This window comes from Lates calcarifer, linkage group LG2 (genome assembly GCF_001640805.2).
Source record: "Lates calcarifer isolate ASB-BC8 linkage group LG2, TLL_Latcal_v3, whole genome shotgun sequence".
NCBI lineage: Eukaryota > Metazoa > Chordata > Actinopteri > Centropomidae > Lates > Lates calcarifer.
In genome coordinates, this window is record NC_066834.1 from 19,721,345 (window position 1) to 19,735,592 (window position 14,248).

At 39.5% G+C, this 14,248-nt stretch overlaps 1 protein-coding gene across 3 annotated transcripts in view; it reads right to left on the reverse strand.

The window, feature by feature from the left end:
* Positions 1-14,248, reverse strand: part of ntrk3b (neurotrophic tyrosine kinase, receptor, type 3b) — a 165,316-nt gene that overhangs the window by 135,793 nt on the left and 15,275 nt on the right. For all 3 annotated transcript variants that reach the window (XM_018697465.2, XM_018697464.2, XM_018697463.2), the window contains exon 2: positions 545-619. In XM_018697465.2, coding sequence (XP_018552981.1) covers positions 545-619 — 75 coding nt within the window. The remainder of the gene's footprint in view (positions 1-544; positions 620-14,248) is intronic.

The following is a 14,248-nucleotide window of genomic DNA, read 5'->3' on the forward strand; positions in this document are numbered from 1 at the left end:
AAAAGGAGCGTAACATTGCTTTAAGAAGTGAAGAGATGAGAATGAAAAAAAAAATCACAACGCTACAGCAGGGGCCCCTAATTCAATTTTCCCTGCTGCTTTTTAGCATTATTTGATCAGTGGCTATGCAAAGCGAAGGGGATGTTCCACCGGCATGTGAGTGTCACGAATTAAAAGCTTGTTTAAATATCAGCTTGTGTTAGGATCAGAAACACACCCTTCACTTGCTGCCTCTCTCAACTAACACCTTGTCATCTCCTCTGAGGATTAGCCTGGAAAGTATTGGACATTAAATCCTGATACATTGCTGGTGATGCTGCAGCTGCAGCCACTTGTGTTCTGAACTACTGCTCTGATCTCTAAGAGAAAAGCACTGGCCTCTGTGCAGCAAGCAGGCAGGCAACCTGATGGAAAACGGGGATTAACAGTGGTGCAGGTTCCACTGTCCTTTCCCAGATCTGAAACACAGTAGGACTGAAAGACAGTGAATTGTCTGTGGCTGATCTCCCCTTGCTCCCCACCAGATAACAGCGTCAACACTCACAGTCTCTGCAGTCCAGTGTAGAGCTCCATATCGACGTCTCTCAGAGTCTGCAATCCCGTCCAGTTCTCTATGTGTCTGCAGACAGAAAGAAAGAGAATGGTAAATGAGAGGTTCCTGTTCATCCGAGGAGAAAGGAAAACAAACCAGCAGACATGACTGTTTTTTTTTTCCTCAGTCCCAAGTTGCAAAATAACAGGCCGTGTGTTGTCAAAGTTTTTGAATCCATATTCATTTAAATTGCAATTACTGGAACAGTTCTGACAGAGCGCTCTCTGCTGCCCTCTGATAGATTTAATTGCCAAGAGGCGGCTTCTGAAGCTTAATCTATGTGAGGGGAAGTGTGAGGGGACAGACCAAATAAATACTGCAAGATGACTTTACTTCGACTAATACTATCAGACTCCCAGGGAAAACTCTGTCTATGTGGTGGGATAAAAGAAGCAAAGCTGGCGTCTTTAAATTAGCTTTAGGAAAAAGAGCATTTGTAAATGATTTGTTTGTTATGGTTTGGAAATGAAATAGGCAAACCGCATAGGGCACACCGGTTTCAATTAACCCAGGGAAATGAGGAGATGTAGCAGAGGACATGGCAAAGGCTTTTTATTGCTGTGTTGCTTTGTTTTGGAAAAGGAAAATACGATTAAACGCTGAAGGGAACTTCATCCTAAATGTCAAATTTCAAATCAGAGCTATGAACACCACAATCAGTGAGTTACACACTGAGGGTTCTTTTTTCTACAAAACAGGTTGAAAACTGATTGACTGTTCATTTGAAAGCTGCTATAAAGTAAACATAGGCGTACACATACGGTGAAGACATATAGAGAGAGACAGCCTACGTCTAATATTTGAATTGCACTCAGATTTCATCACTCAGGTCTTTGACCAGATAACTGTTTGTGTTTTATGACAACAGCAGGAAAAAAAAAATCTTTTTGCTCTTGTGCATCTGGTGTACAATGATGAGGGAGCACCTGAGACATCACTCTGGGGTGCATCACCTGCTTCTGGTGGAGGGGAGGACACAGGTCTGCCAGATGAAATCAGCACTAGTAGAATCCCACCATGCATGACTTTATTGCTGGCTACTGGGTTGCCAGTTTTTATGAAGGCTGGCAGGTGGGAGCAACATTGAGAACACGAGTTGGTGCTGTTTCCGGATGTTTTTCAGGAAAAAAAGTTTTTAAATTCTGATTACAGTGAGAATACCAGCAAAGCTGCAGCACAGGAAATTGAGCTTTGATTTGCTAAATGGTTTGAGAGATTTAAAAGTCAGTGCAAACAACATTTGTGCAGGTGCACCTGAAATGGGGACTGTTTTTACAGTGAGTTTAGTTGTTGTTCTTTTTAATCCTAACCAGGGTCAACTATTAGCTCCCCCTGCTGGTCTGCTTTCAGACTAGTTCACTGCTGCTCTGATACACATCTGCCGGCGGAGTCTTTTTGTCAACAAAATGCAACTGTTTTACCACAGTTTACACCTAGATAAAAGCTACAACAACTCAGTGCGCCTCCTGTGAGATGAGAGACTGATGCTACTTCCACAGATCTCTTACTGATGTAGTTGGGTGGAGTAAAGCTTATGTGTGCATCTGAAACAGGCAGATACATTTACACATTTTCAGACTCTAGCTAGGATGTAATTATAATCGGATTTCAGTCCATCTTGAATGCCTGGACGCTGTCCAATCAAAACAGGAAAAACAAAACAAGTAGTACAATGGTTACTAGAGAATGGAGAGCATGCGAGCTAAGCTGCAGGAATATGTGACCAACTTCCAAATAAGTGGAGTTGGAAAATATCAATAGCATGAAATTTTGAGATTAGGGTGAAGGTGACACTGCCCCTGGAGACCCCATGGCCAACAGTGCCAAGTGTTATGTAAGCTCACTCATACTATGGACAACCACTTGCCATATAATCAGAGAAACAGTCATACTTTTTTACCTTGAAGTTGACTGTCAAAAGCCGACCACTGCATGAGAGCAAAATACATGTTTGGGTGTTCAAATGTGAAAGTGTTGCAGAAAACATGTGGCAGCTGTAAGTGCTTCACACTGGCAGGGTAACATTGCTGATGTTGAGATTAGTGCTGAACTGAAAGCAGCTGATTGTGAAGGCAGGGAGCTGAGTCATTAATGTGACCTGCAAGCTGACATGACGGATTCCCCTCGCAAGGCTCTGCTTATTCACAGCACTGCTGCGTTGCCCCAGAGACAGGCAGAGAGGGCAGGCTCACAGGAAATGAAGTCCACACACTGGGGTCTTTATATGTTTATAATGTTTTTTGACATTTCAAGCATTTTCAGTAGGGCAAGTCGAATCATCTGTAAAAAAACATGTCAAAGAAATACAAGACCGTGTACATAGCACCTTCAGAAGTGAAGTCAACTGTGATTGAAATCAAGAAAGTCAGTAAACTTGAGCTTTCATTTGCCATGTCATTAACAGGGACTGAAGTGACAGATGCCAACTATTAATCTGTTCTCCCTCTAGGTCAGAAGATACATTAAATTACTAACTGAGTATTTTCTAATTCCATTTGACAGTTTAAATTTTATAGTGAGAATGATTAATGAGTCTGTATACATCTCCAACAGTGTAAAAAATCTGCTTTTAATGTGAACTTCTAAATTGTGCATTTGCACTGTATCAGTAACAGGATTTGTTGTGTAGTTTCACACATAGATAATGACCAAAAATGTCACTTTCCCCTGAGATAATTGAAACTGTTACAACAGTAAGTGCCACAAGAAAATTAAATAAAGCTGAAGTCACCTGAAAGGTGGAAAATAACAGCTACAGCAGCAAGAGCTGACTTACTGTGCGAGTCTGCATCTCGACCAACACATTTCTGCACAGGGCCTCCATCAGGCAGCTAAAATGCACAGCTTGTAAAGGCAGGAGCACAAAATGGCTCAGTCTTTGCCAATTATCCAATGAGGACAAGACACATGTTTGGGCTGGCCTCTAAAAGATGCCACACCTCTAACAGAGAAATTTCAAAATAAAGGTATATAATGAAAATGTATTTAAAAGCAAGATTAAAATAGCCAAATAAGTGAAAACACTAAACAACTGTTCTATTTAATAACTGTATAAACTCTAATGTCAAAATCCTCATTATCCCTCTTCGAAGTATCACCCTGCCCTCTCAGTCCAACACTGACCTTAACGAGATAGGTCAATCTGAAACTGGGGAGGTGGTATTAACTTTCTTCACAAATGGCGAGAGGCTCTCTAGATTTATAATAGTATGAGATGAATTGGTATTTTAACATTGGATTTTTTTTTTTTTTAATTCAGTAAAAGACTATATTGTAAGAAATTAAACAAAAACAATCAATTCTTTGTCATGATCATGTGATTCTGTAAAAAATATTAAATCTTGAATCGGGAATTGTTTTACAGGCACCTTACAGCTTCAGTATTAAACATAACATCACTGCTTTTGTTATTTGAGTGGAAAGAAGAATCAATTCATCTATTTGCCATCCTATTAGAAGAGCAGAACTGAGCCATGTATCTGTAACATCTAGCAGTTGTTTTTATTCATCCAATGAACTGAGAGTTAGGCAGTTCTATACGGTTTCCATCTGGATTGGGAAGGTTTTTACAGAAATTTGGCATCTAGAGTGATTAAATACACAAGGCAATATAACCAGCTTGCATCAGTGGAACAAAATTTCAACAATATTTATGCTTTATGCTCTGTGATATAATTTACCACCATCCCCATTTTCATCAAGCTGCTGTCAACAAACAGCACAGAGGAAGTAGGCGACACCTCCCTGCGGACCTGAGCACGGTGTCTGCTCAGAACCTCTGATTGTCCGCAGCACACTGAATATGCATGTGGATTAGACTGCTGTGAAAAGATGGATATGAATAACAAAGATGCTGTGATAATACAGGGCCTTCAATCTCTGTCCTGTTATTCCCCAGATCCTCAGAGAATGCACAAATAAAATGGCACAAAAATAAAAATCAACATAATTCGAAAAGTAATGGAGATGCTAACATTTTACATTTCATGCATTCAAGTAGACACACTCATCCAGACTTGCAATGAGTGAGACAATGCAATAATTTGAATTGCTGCTTTGTCAAAATGAATTTTACACAGAAGAAAAGGGATTTGTGCAAAAGAAGAAGAGGGCATGTGAGGTTTTTTCTTGACAGCATGATTAGAATGAAAGCCTGTCTCCCTTTTTCTTGTACTGTCTCTTATCTGCTTTTAAATTATTTGTTCTGTTTACAGAACTTAATGACAATCCTGTCCAGAGTGCTTTCTAAATAAATATGTTATGATGTTATTAATAACTGGCAACTATAAAGGAAATGAGCAGGACATTATCAGAACAAATTGTACAGGCAGATCTACCAGCTTGCTCTCTAACATACAAGCCCATGAAATTACAGCCACGTTCCATCTGCTTTAGAAAATGACCGCCAACAAAGTACAATCTAAACTGGGTGGCAGGGTGGTCCGGCGCTTGAGGAGAACACCCTGGAACCAAACAGTAACAGATTCAATCCCAGCAACAGCCATCTGTTGTGTTGAGCTGGCCCTGGGCTACACACTGAACCCCCTACCTGCTACTGTATCTTGTTCTGAGCTTCTGTGAATATGAACAATAGAGAAAGAAGTTGTTTTTCATTTCTGAATAGGTGAACACAACAAATAATATTGCAGAAGCAGAATTTGGATGCCATATTGAACATTAAACTGAATAACTCTGGATTAAAAACTAATGAGAAGCTCTCTGCTCTCCTTTTGTAATTGCTAATGATGTATGGAAGTTTATTAATTAACAACAAAACTACTGACTGAACACAGACCAAATCTGAGCAGCAATCAATGTGCTGTTCAGGATTTGAGAACATGGCAGTGAGAGATTTATTAGTTCATAACAAGTTTTGAAAACAAGCTATTACGAACTAGAAGGACCTTTTGTATGTGTGTTTCTATGTAATGCCGGGCTACAACGTGCTCCATCAGCATCTTTTTCATTTGTCTAAAAGACTGTAACTATGGAGAAAATACTACCCTAACATCAACATATGGGTGTGACCTGTAAAAGTGGTAATAATTGTTTCCCCCACTTGTGGCAGCAGAAGAAGCTGTAAAGGCAACACTGACCTATTAACACCATATAAAACTGATGTGGCTAACATGTTAGCAAACATTTGCATATTTGCACATCAAGCAGACAGGGAGCAAAACTGGCCTTAATGTCAAGTAAAATTTCTGGCCATTCACTAGTCCAATCCTCTTGTAAAGTCATGATGTCAAGACTTTGCAATTTCAGGGGCCAACTTCGCCAAGGCTCTCCTGTTTTCAGTATACTGCGATGCAGGGTCCTGTGTTAAAATTATTAAGTTGTTGTTCTATCTCTCTCTCCTTGTGATGAGAGAAAGGAGATGGTTGCAGTTGATAAATGCATTTTTTTAAACGAATGAAGAAAAACAAAGTTTGATGTCAGCGGGTGCTAACGTTAGCCAGCTCACCTCACTTACATTAGCACCAGTTAGCACCCGCTGGTTAAAAGCAGGTACCCCTGATATAAGTTGTGAATTTTTCACCAAGTCCTGAGGCTAATATATGGGTCTTAAGTGACTAAAAGCTGCTTGATCAGATGATAATTCTCAGTGGTTTTGTCACTAAAAGTGTCCCCTTCCCCATCACACATTGTCATTGAATTCATTGTTTATATAAAAATATTGGCCTGTGCAGCTTTAAATCAGCTTTGTGTTCACATTGTAGTTTTGTCACTGATGAGCTTCCATATAAGGTGGCTTTTAGTGAGACACTTCCCAACTTAACTCCAAATAACAGTGGGAGAGCATGGTTTTATTGGGCAATCAAGTGCTTCTACAGTGTGTCATGCATATATAATATGATAGTATAATGAAAGATAGTATAAGCATATTCTGTCATATAACTTCAGTCAGTCTTTGCTAATGAATAAAATTAGTCATGCCTCTAACATGAAGATGTGATGGACACGATAGTATTTTGATGCTACACTATCACTAAAGCATCTCCTCAGCTGAAATGTGTGGTAATGTAAGAACAAGATACATGAGGCTTTCAGTAGCACAAACACCAAATATCTCCTGTTTCTTGGTAATCTCCTCTGATTCTGCCCATTGTTTCCAACACTCCTGTCTGTCTGTGATTTACGACTTTGTTGGGATGATCTACAATGCTCGCGCCGCCGCCTTAATGGGAAAATGTTTAATAAAATAGAATGTCTCTGGTGTGTTCCTGGGATATTGATCTACATTCTGCCTCCCTCTCCGTTTTCATAGAGGCAGAGCAGCACTCTCCTACAGCCCAGACACTTCAGAGTGGGGACGCAGTGGTGAAGTAGCACTCCTCTAGATTAAAGCACACGCCTAACATCAATCAGATAACCTGTTTTTCTTTGTGTGTGTGTGTGTGTATGTGTGTGTGTTTTTTATGCCTGGCTCATAAGTGTTTGCAAGGTGTATTGTAAAGATGAGGCCAGGACATGCATGAAAAGGACACAGAGGAAGTAGCGATGATGAAAAACAGAGGAAAGGAAGCTATTTCGCTCAACATTTACTGCAACTGGTAGGCTGGAACAAGTCATCCTCCAAACCAATCATGGGGGACATTTGGCATTCAGAGCTTGTAAATGGGAATCAAGTATTACGATCTCACCAGTTTTGCTCGCTGAGACAAACCCACGCCTGTTACCTCTATGCAAATGCAATCACACGCATAGGCAGACAGATGTACCGGCTTCCTTCCTAATGTATGAGCCTATGAAATTATATCTGCCTTCCATCTGTTGGTCAGAATTTGATTTATAAAATGGCCTCCAACATCAGTATTAATATACAAAGCCAACTGCAGTGCGCGGTGTATTTTTTTTCACCTTTATTTCTCCAGGGATGTTGGAGCTCCACCCTGCTTCGTGTCCATACAGTAATACACATCAATAAACACTGAGAAGCTTTTCTGGAGGAGCTGGGTGTGGACTGCCTGTGCAGTCTCACAGCAGGTGCTATGCAAAGGAAGGTTGGGGCGGAGAAAGGAACCTAAACCCGCCTTATTTCATTCCTATGTTGATCAGAGGACATAAAATGAGCATGTATGCTCAGTGAGTCTTCCTTTGATAAAGGTTAAAATAACAAAAAAATGATTCAGTGTTAATACTGGCAGACAGAAACATCATGGAAACGAATCACCGCTCCTCTCCGTCGCACTTTTGCTGGAAAAATATGAAAACCGGGCAAATTGTGACAATTTGTCTCAATTACATTAACAGCAGAGACTGTGAGCTGGAGAATATGATATCGATATAAAAGTGACAGGCAAAATTGACCAAATTACAGCTATATTAAAAATGATTCGCCCCGCATAGAAACGATGGATTCAGCACTAAGGATAAAGCCCAATTTTTTCCAGCAACTGCAACTGAAAATCCATAGGGACAGACAAATGGAGAGAGAGAGAGAGAGTAGCCTAACAAAGGAACTTCAGTTCAATACAAAGCGAAATGAAAAAATAGCAAGGATAAAATTTCAATTGATTTCTTTAGTTATCAGTGGTTTCCCAGGGACTGATCCTCTAGGGGAGAGATGGCCCGAATTATGGGCCGATCAACCTAACAGTTGCTTCTGCTAAGTGCTGGTCTCTGCGGACCTGGCCATTATTTAGGCTAAAACACTAAGCAGTCCTTTTAAAAGAGCACTACAAAGACTGTGTGGGTAGTTACTGTATCTTTCTTGTAGTATGTAGTAAATGATGCCAACCTACACATTTTCAATTGCCTTTGAACCCTTAACTGAGCACCTGTCAATAAACACATTGAAAACTACTACAAGACAGTACTGTAGCTTTTAATTTTTCACATCTGTAAATATCATTCAGCACCACTAGTCCTTCCTCTGCAACATTCTTAAAATCAAACTACTATTCTTTGGTGCTGTTCTCTCTTTTTATCATCTCAAAATCAGTACAAAAGACAAGATATTCTATTCTTGATGCTAATAATGTTCTTAGAGAATGGTAAAGTGTCCCTCCTGATTATTAACGCAAGTTGTTAAGCCACAAGAAACACACACAGTCTCACAATGTTTGACCATTCATTTTGTTAAGAGGGCTTTGCATATTCAAAGCACTACCATAGACTCTGGGCTATTGTAAAAGCCTGTAGTATTGTGTGTGTGTGTGTGTGTGTGTGTGTGTGTGTGTGTGTGTGTGTGTGTGTGTGTGTGTACAGGGAAGTATTGAGAGATTCATTTTCAGAAATCAGCATCAACTAAACAATAGAATCTTGACTCTATTGTGTGAAAATAATGAACTGTGAAACCCTGATACTCAGTCATTTATATCAGAGACTGGTGATTTCATTATTTTATTCCATCTCTAGAACTAGACTCTAAGTGCAGCTCTATCATCCAAAGTGAAAATATCTCTCAGCCACCATTCAGTTCATTTCTTGTCTGTGTGTGTGTATGTGTGCGAGAGAGAGAGAGAGCTGTGCTGTTCTGAAGCCATGCCAGAGCCATCAGCTCAGAGTGTTTTAACAGTGCTAATATTCCCAGCCAGTATGCATTCCCACAGCTGCCCCCAGACCGTTCTGTGTCACCAGTTTGCCGATCCAGCCCTGGGTGGAAACTACCTAAGCCTCTGAGTGTCACTGCTCGCTACAAGCTCAGCCAATCCGCAGCAGAGATTTGGCTGGGCTAAACGTCGTGGGAGCATTGGTCCGTGCTCTGAAAGGTATCAACGCTTCGCACATGACTGAGCTCCAGCTTTTCTGCCCAAAATGAAAATGACTATAATTAGTATGCCATTTTGCCAAGTGTCATCAAGCTATGATCCTCTCCGGATTCAGCTGACGCCATGCTGGAGTTACTCAGCGGTAGCTCAGAGGGCAATGGATCTGCAAATCAACGGATGTCACTTTCAACACTGTACACCTCCATCTGCGCGGGATAATAAGCAGAGTACATCAACACTGTCAAACCACAGTTATCATTACACCATTGAATGCACTGAATCTAAAACACTGGCCATTTTCAAAGTGCAGTGCACCTGTAAAATTTATATATAGCATTTAAAGGAGTCGAGTCTGTTTAGTTTTCATGGCAACCAAGAACCCAAAGCAGCAGTAAGTTAATTTTTGCACCACTTGGGGGCAACATTGCAAAATTATCACTTTTTAAAGCTGCTACAGCAAACATGTTGGCAGTTGTCTGCATATACACACTGAACGACATTAGCATTCATTTGGACTTGACTTCCTGGCAGCCTGGCCAATTTAAGGCCAATATTCACTAAGCTTTTAGCTCTGTTTTGTCTCCACATATGCCTGATGGAACTGTCTTGTTCTTTAACAGCCAAATGCGCCACTATGTACTCCAGCTTGTCGCTAAATATGTCTGGCTGCACTTTGGTGCTGAGCAGGTGGGATTAACAAAGCTTTTTTGCTGAATATAGCTTCCTATTTTGTCTGAAAATGTACCCAGCATGAGGAGAGAAACCAAGACGATGACATTAAATGATGCTAAAATGCTCTATAGAGGTGAGAGAAACTGTAAAGATTGTAGGTTTACATAGTTACATGTATTCATTGAATCTTTGTTAATATAAAAATACTGCTCAGTGTGGCGAGAAAAAAAAGTTATTATATATAAGTATACAAAAAAGAATCTAAGAAAATGTAGTTTTCAACCAGTGGATGAATTGACAGGTGAAATTTAACACCAAAGTTTTGGAGCATGTCACTCAAAACTTGAGTCAAAATGAAATAATCTAAACAATTTCAGGGACTGTCTGTTAGCGGTGTGAACAAGGAGAATCACAGATGAAATAAGTCCACAGCAAAGTTGTTTTTTTTTTACATTTACATCTGCTAGACAGACAAGTGAAGCTTGAAAGCACGAAGACATTAATAAATGAACAAAACAATGAAAGACAGGAGAAAAACAAAATTCAAGCAAAGACAGAAAATTACTCAAAACACACAGAGAGAAATCACAATAATCATAATCACAGGTAGGTTTTATGAGGTTCAAGTCTGTTGCCCGTTGCCTGAAGCTAGATAATGGAGGGCAGAGCCTCCCATTCATGACCATAACAAAACTTGAGCATGACTCAGACGGCTTTCTGCTGCTGTCAGCAGTTATGCCTCAACTCTTCTGAGCTCCACTGTCCTGCTGAGCATCATACTGTTTAATCAAATAAGTGATCGTATAGCATTGGATTTCTGCCAGAAATACCATACTGCATGCAAATGTGGCAGACCTTTAGCACAAAGATATGCAGTGTACTTAAAATACATCCCATCTGGAGATATGCTTAACTACTGGAATGATATATATCTAATTTCATACAAACACACACACACACACACACACACACATATATATATATATATATATATATATATATATATATATACTGTATATATATAGTTATAGTTATTATATATAGTATATAGTTATATATATATATATATATATATATATATATATATATATATATATATATGAACGTAAAGGCTATTAAATGGGATCCTACCCTAAGACAGGATGGGATAGGGGATAGGATATAGTATTTGATAGGATAGATTAGTGTAAAAGAAGTAGAATATGCTTGGGATAGGAATTAAATTATATAAAATAGGATACACAAAAGAAGAAGGACTGGATAGGATATAGGGTAAATTATGATATAATATAACAATAGAGAAATTAAAAATATATAGAATTGGACAGAATAGTGCTGCACAGAACCGGATAGGACAGAATTTGAATACCATAAGTCTAAATAATGAGAAACGTTTCCTTGTGGTGTTATTCTGACAAGGGAAGATATGGGCCTGTGACATGATTCTCAACATAATGTTTGCCCCCTCAGAATCCCAATGTGCACAACCGTCCTCCACAACTGTCTCCTCTTTATGCTTCACCTGTTTATCAGCACTTGATCTTTATGTTAACAAGACACTTTGTCGTACATCTAGCCACCTTCCTGGTGAAGTGGCTTTGAAAAACAATCCTCCCAGTTATCTTATCTTTGATGTCAAAACCATTCAATGCCACAATATAGAAAGGACACGTAAGGAAAGATAAGGAAAGGAAAGGAAAGGAAAGGAAAGGAAAGGAAAGGAAAGGAGATGCTGAACGTCTACCACTGCAAGGAGAGGAAGTTAGCAGTGGAGAGACAGAAAGATCTGAAGTAGAGAGAGACATATTGTGCATTGAGCTGCATTTAAGGGGCTTTGATTACAGATTATGATGCCATCTGTTGTGAATGGTGGTCATACTGTACATGACAGGCAGCATATTTGATATGGGATGCGTGCACCTCCTGCTGCTGCTCCTGTTCATCTTGGGTAGTGCTGAATAAAAACACCTCTCTGAAGGCCACAGGTCCACAGTGGGATAACTCAAACCCTGGCAGAGACCACGGAGCTCGGCTTACAGCATGAGGAGTGGATTAAATGTTCTGCGCACGTCCTTCATGGAGCTAGTCTCCTCCAATTTCAGGATATGATAAATCTGCAGCTGAGGGGCATCTCTCCTGGAGAATTCAATTAGGTAAGAAAAGAGAAGAGGATCACAGTGATATTAGAGAGCTGATCGGAGAGCTCCTCAGCCCTCCCAGTAATGAACTGCTCCATTCCTCCACCGTGACTAGATTGATTTGACTAGCCGAGCTCAGAGTTCATCCTCCTCTTAAAGTCACTCCCAAAAAGGCTGGGTGTCATTGTGGAGGAGAGAAGTTTGAAATTTAGAATTGGATCAAAATATGAGTGAAGGTTTAGATTGAGAGCCAGGGAGTGTGCCTCCATGCTCCAGACACCTGCCAACACACTGAGATAACCTTTAAAGGAACTTTGTCATGTTTTCAAACCTGCGAGGACTTGGCAGATCCTTTGGACCCCACCCCTGATCGATAACTCTGCTCTGTAATTACTTCACATCCCGATTAGCACTTAATTGCACTCTGAATGGCCTGTCTGTGACTCCTGTCCGTGCAAATGGAATTTATTCATGAATACACAACCATATCAACTGCAGCTAAACAAGCATTAGTCTAAAGTGACTAATGTTTTCTACTGACCAAAGAATGACCCATAATATATGCATTCTGCTCATGTCCACATTCTTCATCTAAAGTTGAGATCAGTTCACAGTCCTGAAAGTGAGTCTCAAGGATGTACCTAATCGTGCGCGCATAAATAGTATAATTAGCTTTAATAGCATCTGATAAGAATCTCTATTATAAGATTACGTGACAAAGGCGCAACCATTATCATAATTATGAAACAGAGAAATTACCTGGGTTAAATGTATCTATCTTTAACACTTTTGGATGTTTATCTTCATTCACGTTGTGCTAGACTAAGATTGTAGTATGTGTATATATATATATATATATATATATACACATACACTACACAGATATGTATAGAGTAATTGAGCAAGGTCCCCACATCAGCTTGTTTAACCAGGTTAGATTCATTGGTTATTTTTCATTGAGACCCTGTCAAATACAGTGCATCATCACAATTAAGTTGTAACACAGCAACTAATGTTCACCATCCACTTAATTGGCTGAAAACATTTTAACATTTGAGCCACTGTCATTATCTGTTGCTAAAAGCTTTATTGCGCAGTAAAAGTATTCTACAGTTTTAACCATTCTTGATTCCCATCTTGATATAAATTCTGTAAATTTAGGGACTTAAAAGCTACAAACAGTCTCTCACCTTCCTTATCCAGGCAGTCCCACCACCTGAGAAAAAGAAACTGTAATTACCGGGTTTGGGTTGAGTTACACTCCACTGCACTCTGAAAGAAGTCTGTCTCTATCTTCCAGTTTACAGCTAAAAAGGACATTTAAAGATCCTTTTGTTTCACTGTTCATTTTTCATTCCTTTATCTGGCAGTTCTTTATCATCCATTTAGTTTTATCATCCTTTGCTGTCTAGATGCTCTGAACTTTGACCTTTTTAATAACCGACTGTGTTTGTGATCCTACTTTTGCTGCTCAAGTTATTCTTGAATCCCAGAGGAGAATAATTGATTCAAGAAAATATCAATTATTTTTTCCCTCTGACTTATAGGAGAAAACTGAGCACAAAAATTAATTGGACCACCTTATGCATGCCCTAAAGGGTGGAACTAAATCAGACAACGTTAGCTCATACTTGTAGCAACAATGCTGCAATGGAACCATTTAGCAGTAAACTCAAAGTTATCATTAAATGCAAATCTAAGCATTTGATGACATTCTTAGCCTGAGACTTACAACAAGGTTAAAAATGTGGTTTAGTTCCCTGAAATCATCTAGAACACAGTGGCAATGATTTTATTGACCATTTCTGCATAACTTCTCAGCCATCCTTCTGAAATTCAGTGCAGTATTACAGCCCACATTCACTGAATGGTTACAGTACTGAGTGGCTGTAAGACACTGCAGTAAGTGATGAAAATGCTTTAAAGTGGTTAGAATTTGAATATATTAATATCAATTTCAGGTCAACTCATGACAAATTTTACATCTGCTACAGGTGCAGTAAGTAAGGATGCAGAATTCCTATACTAACATGTCAATGATTGTGTGTGTGTGTGTGTGTGTGTGTGTGTGTGTGTGAATTGATTGTGTTGTGCATAGATTGTAACTGCCTTCTGAACATAGCAGAATTAGA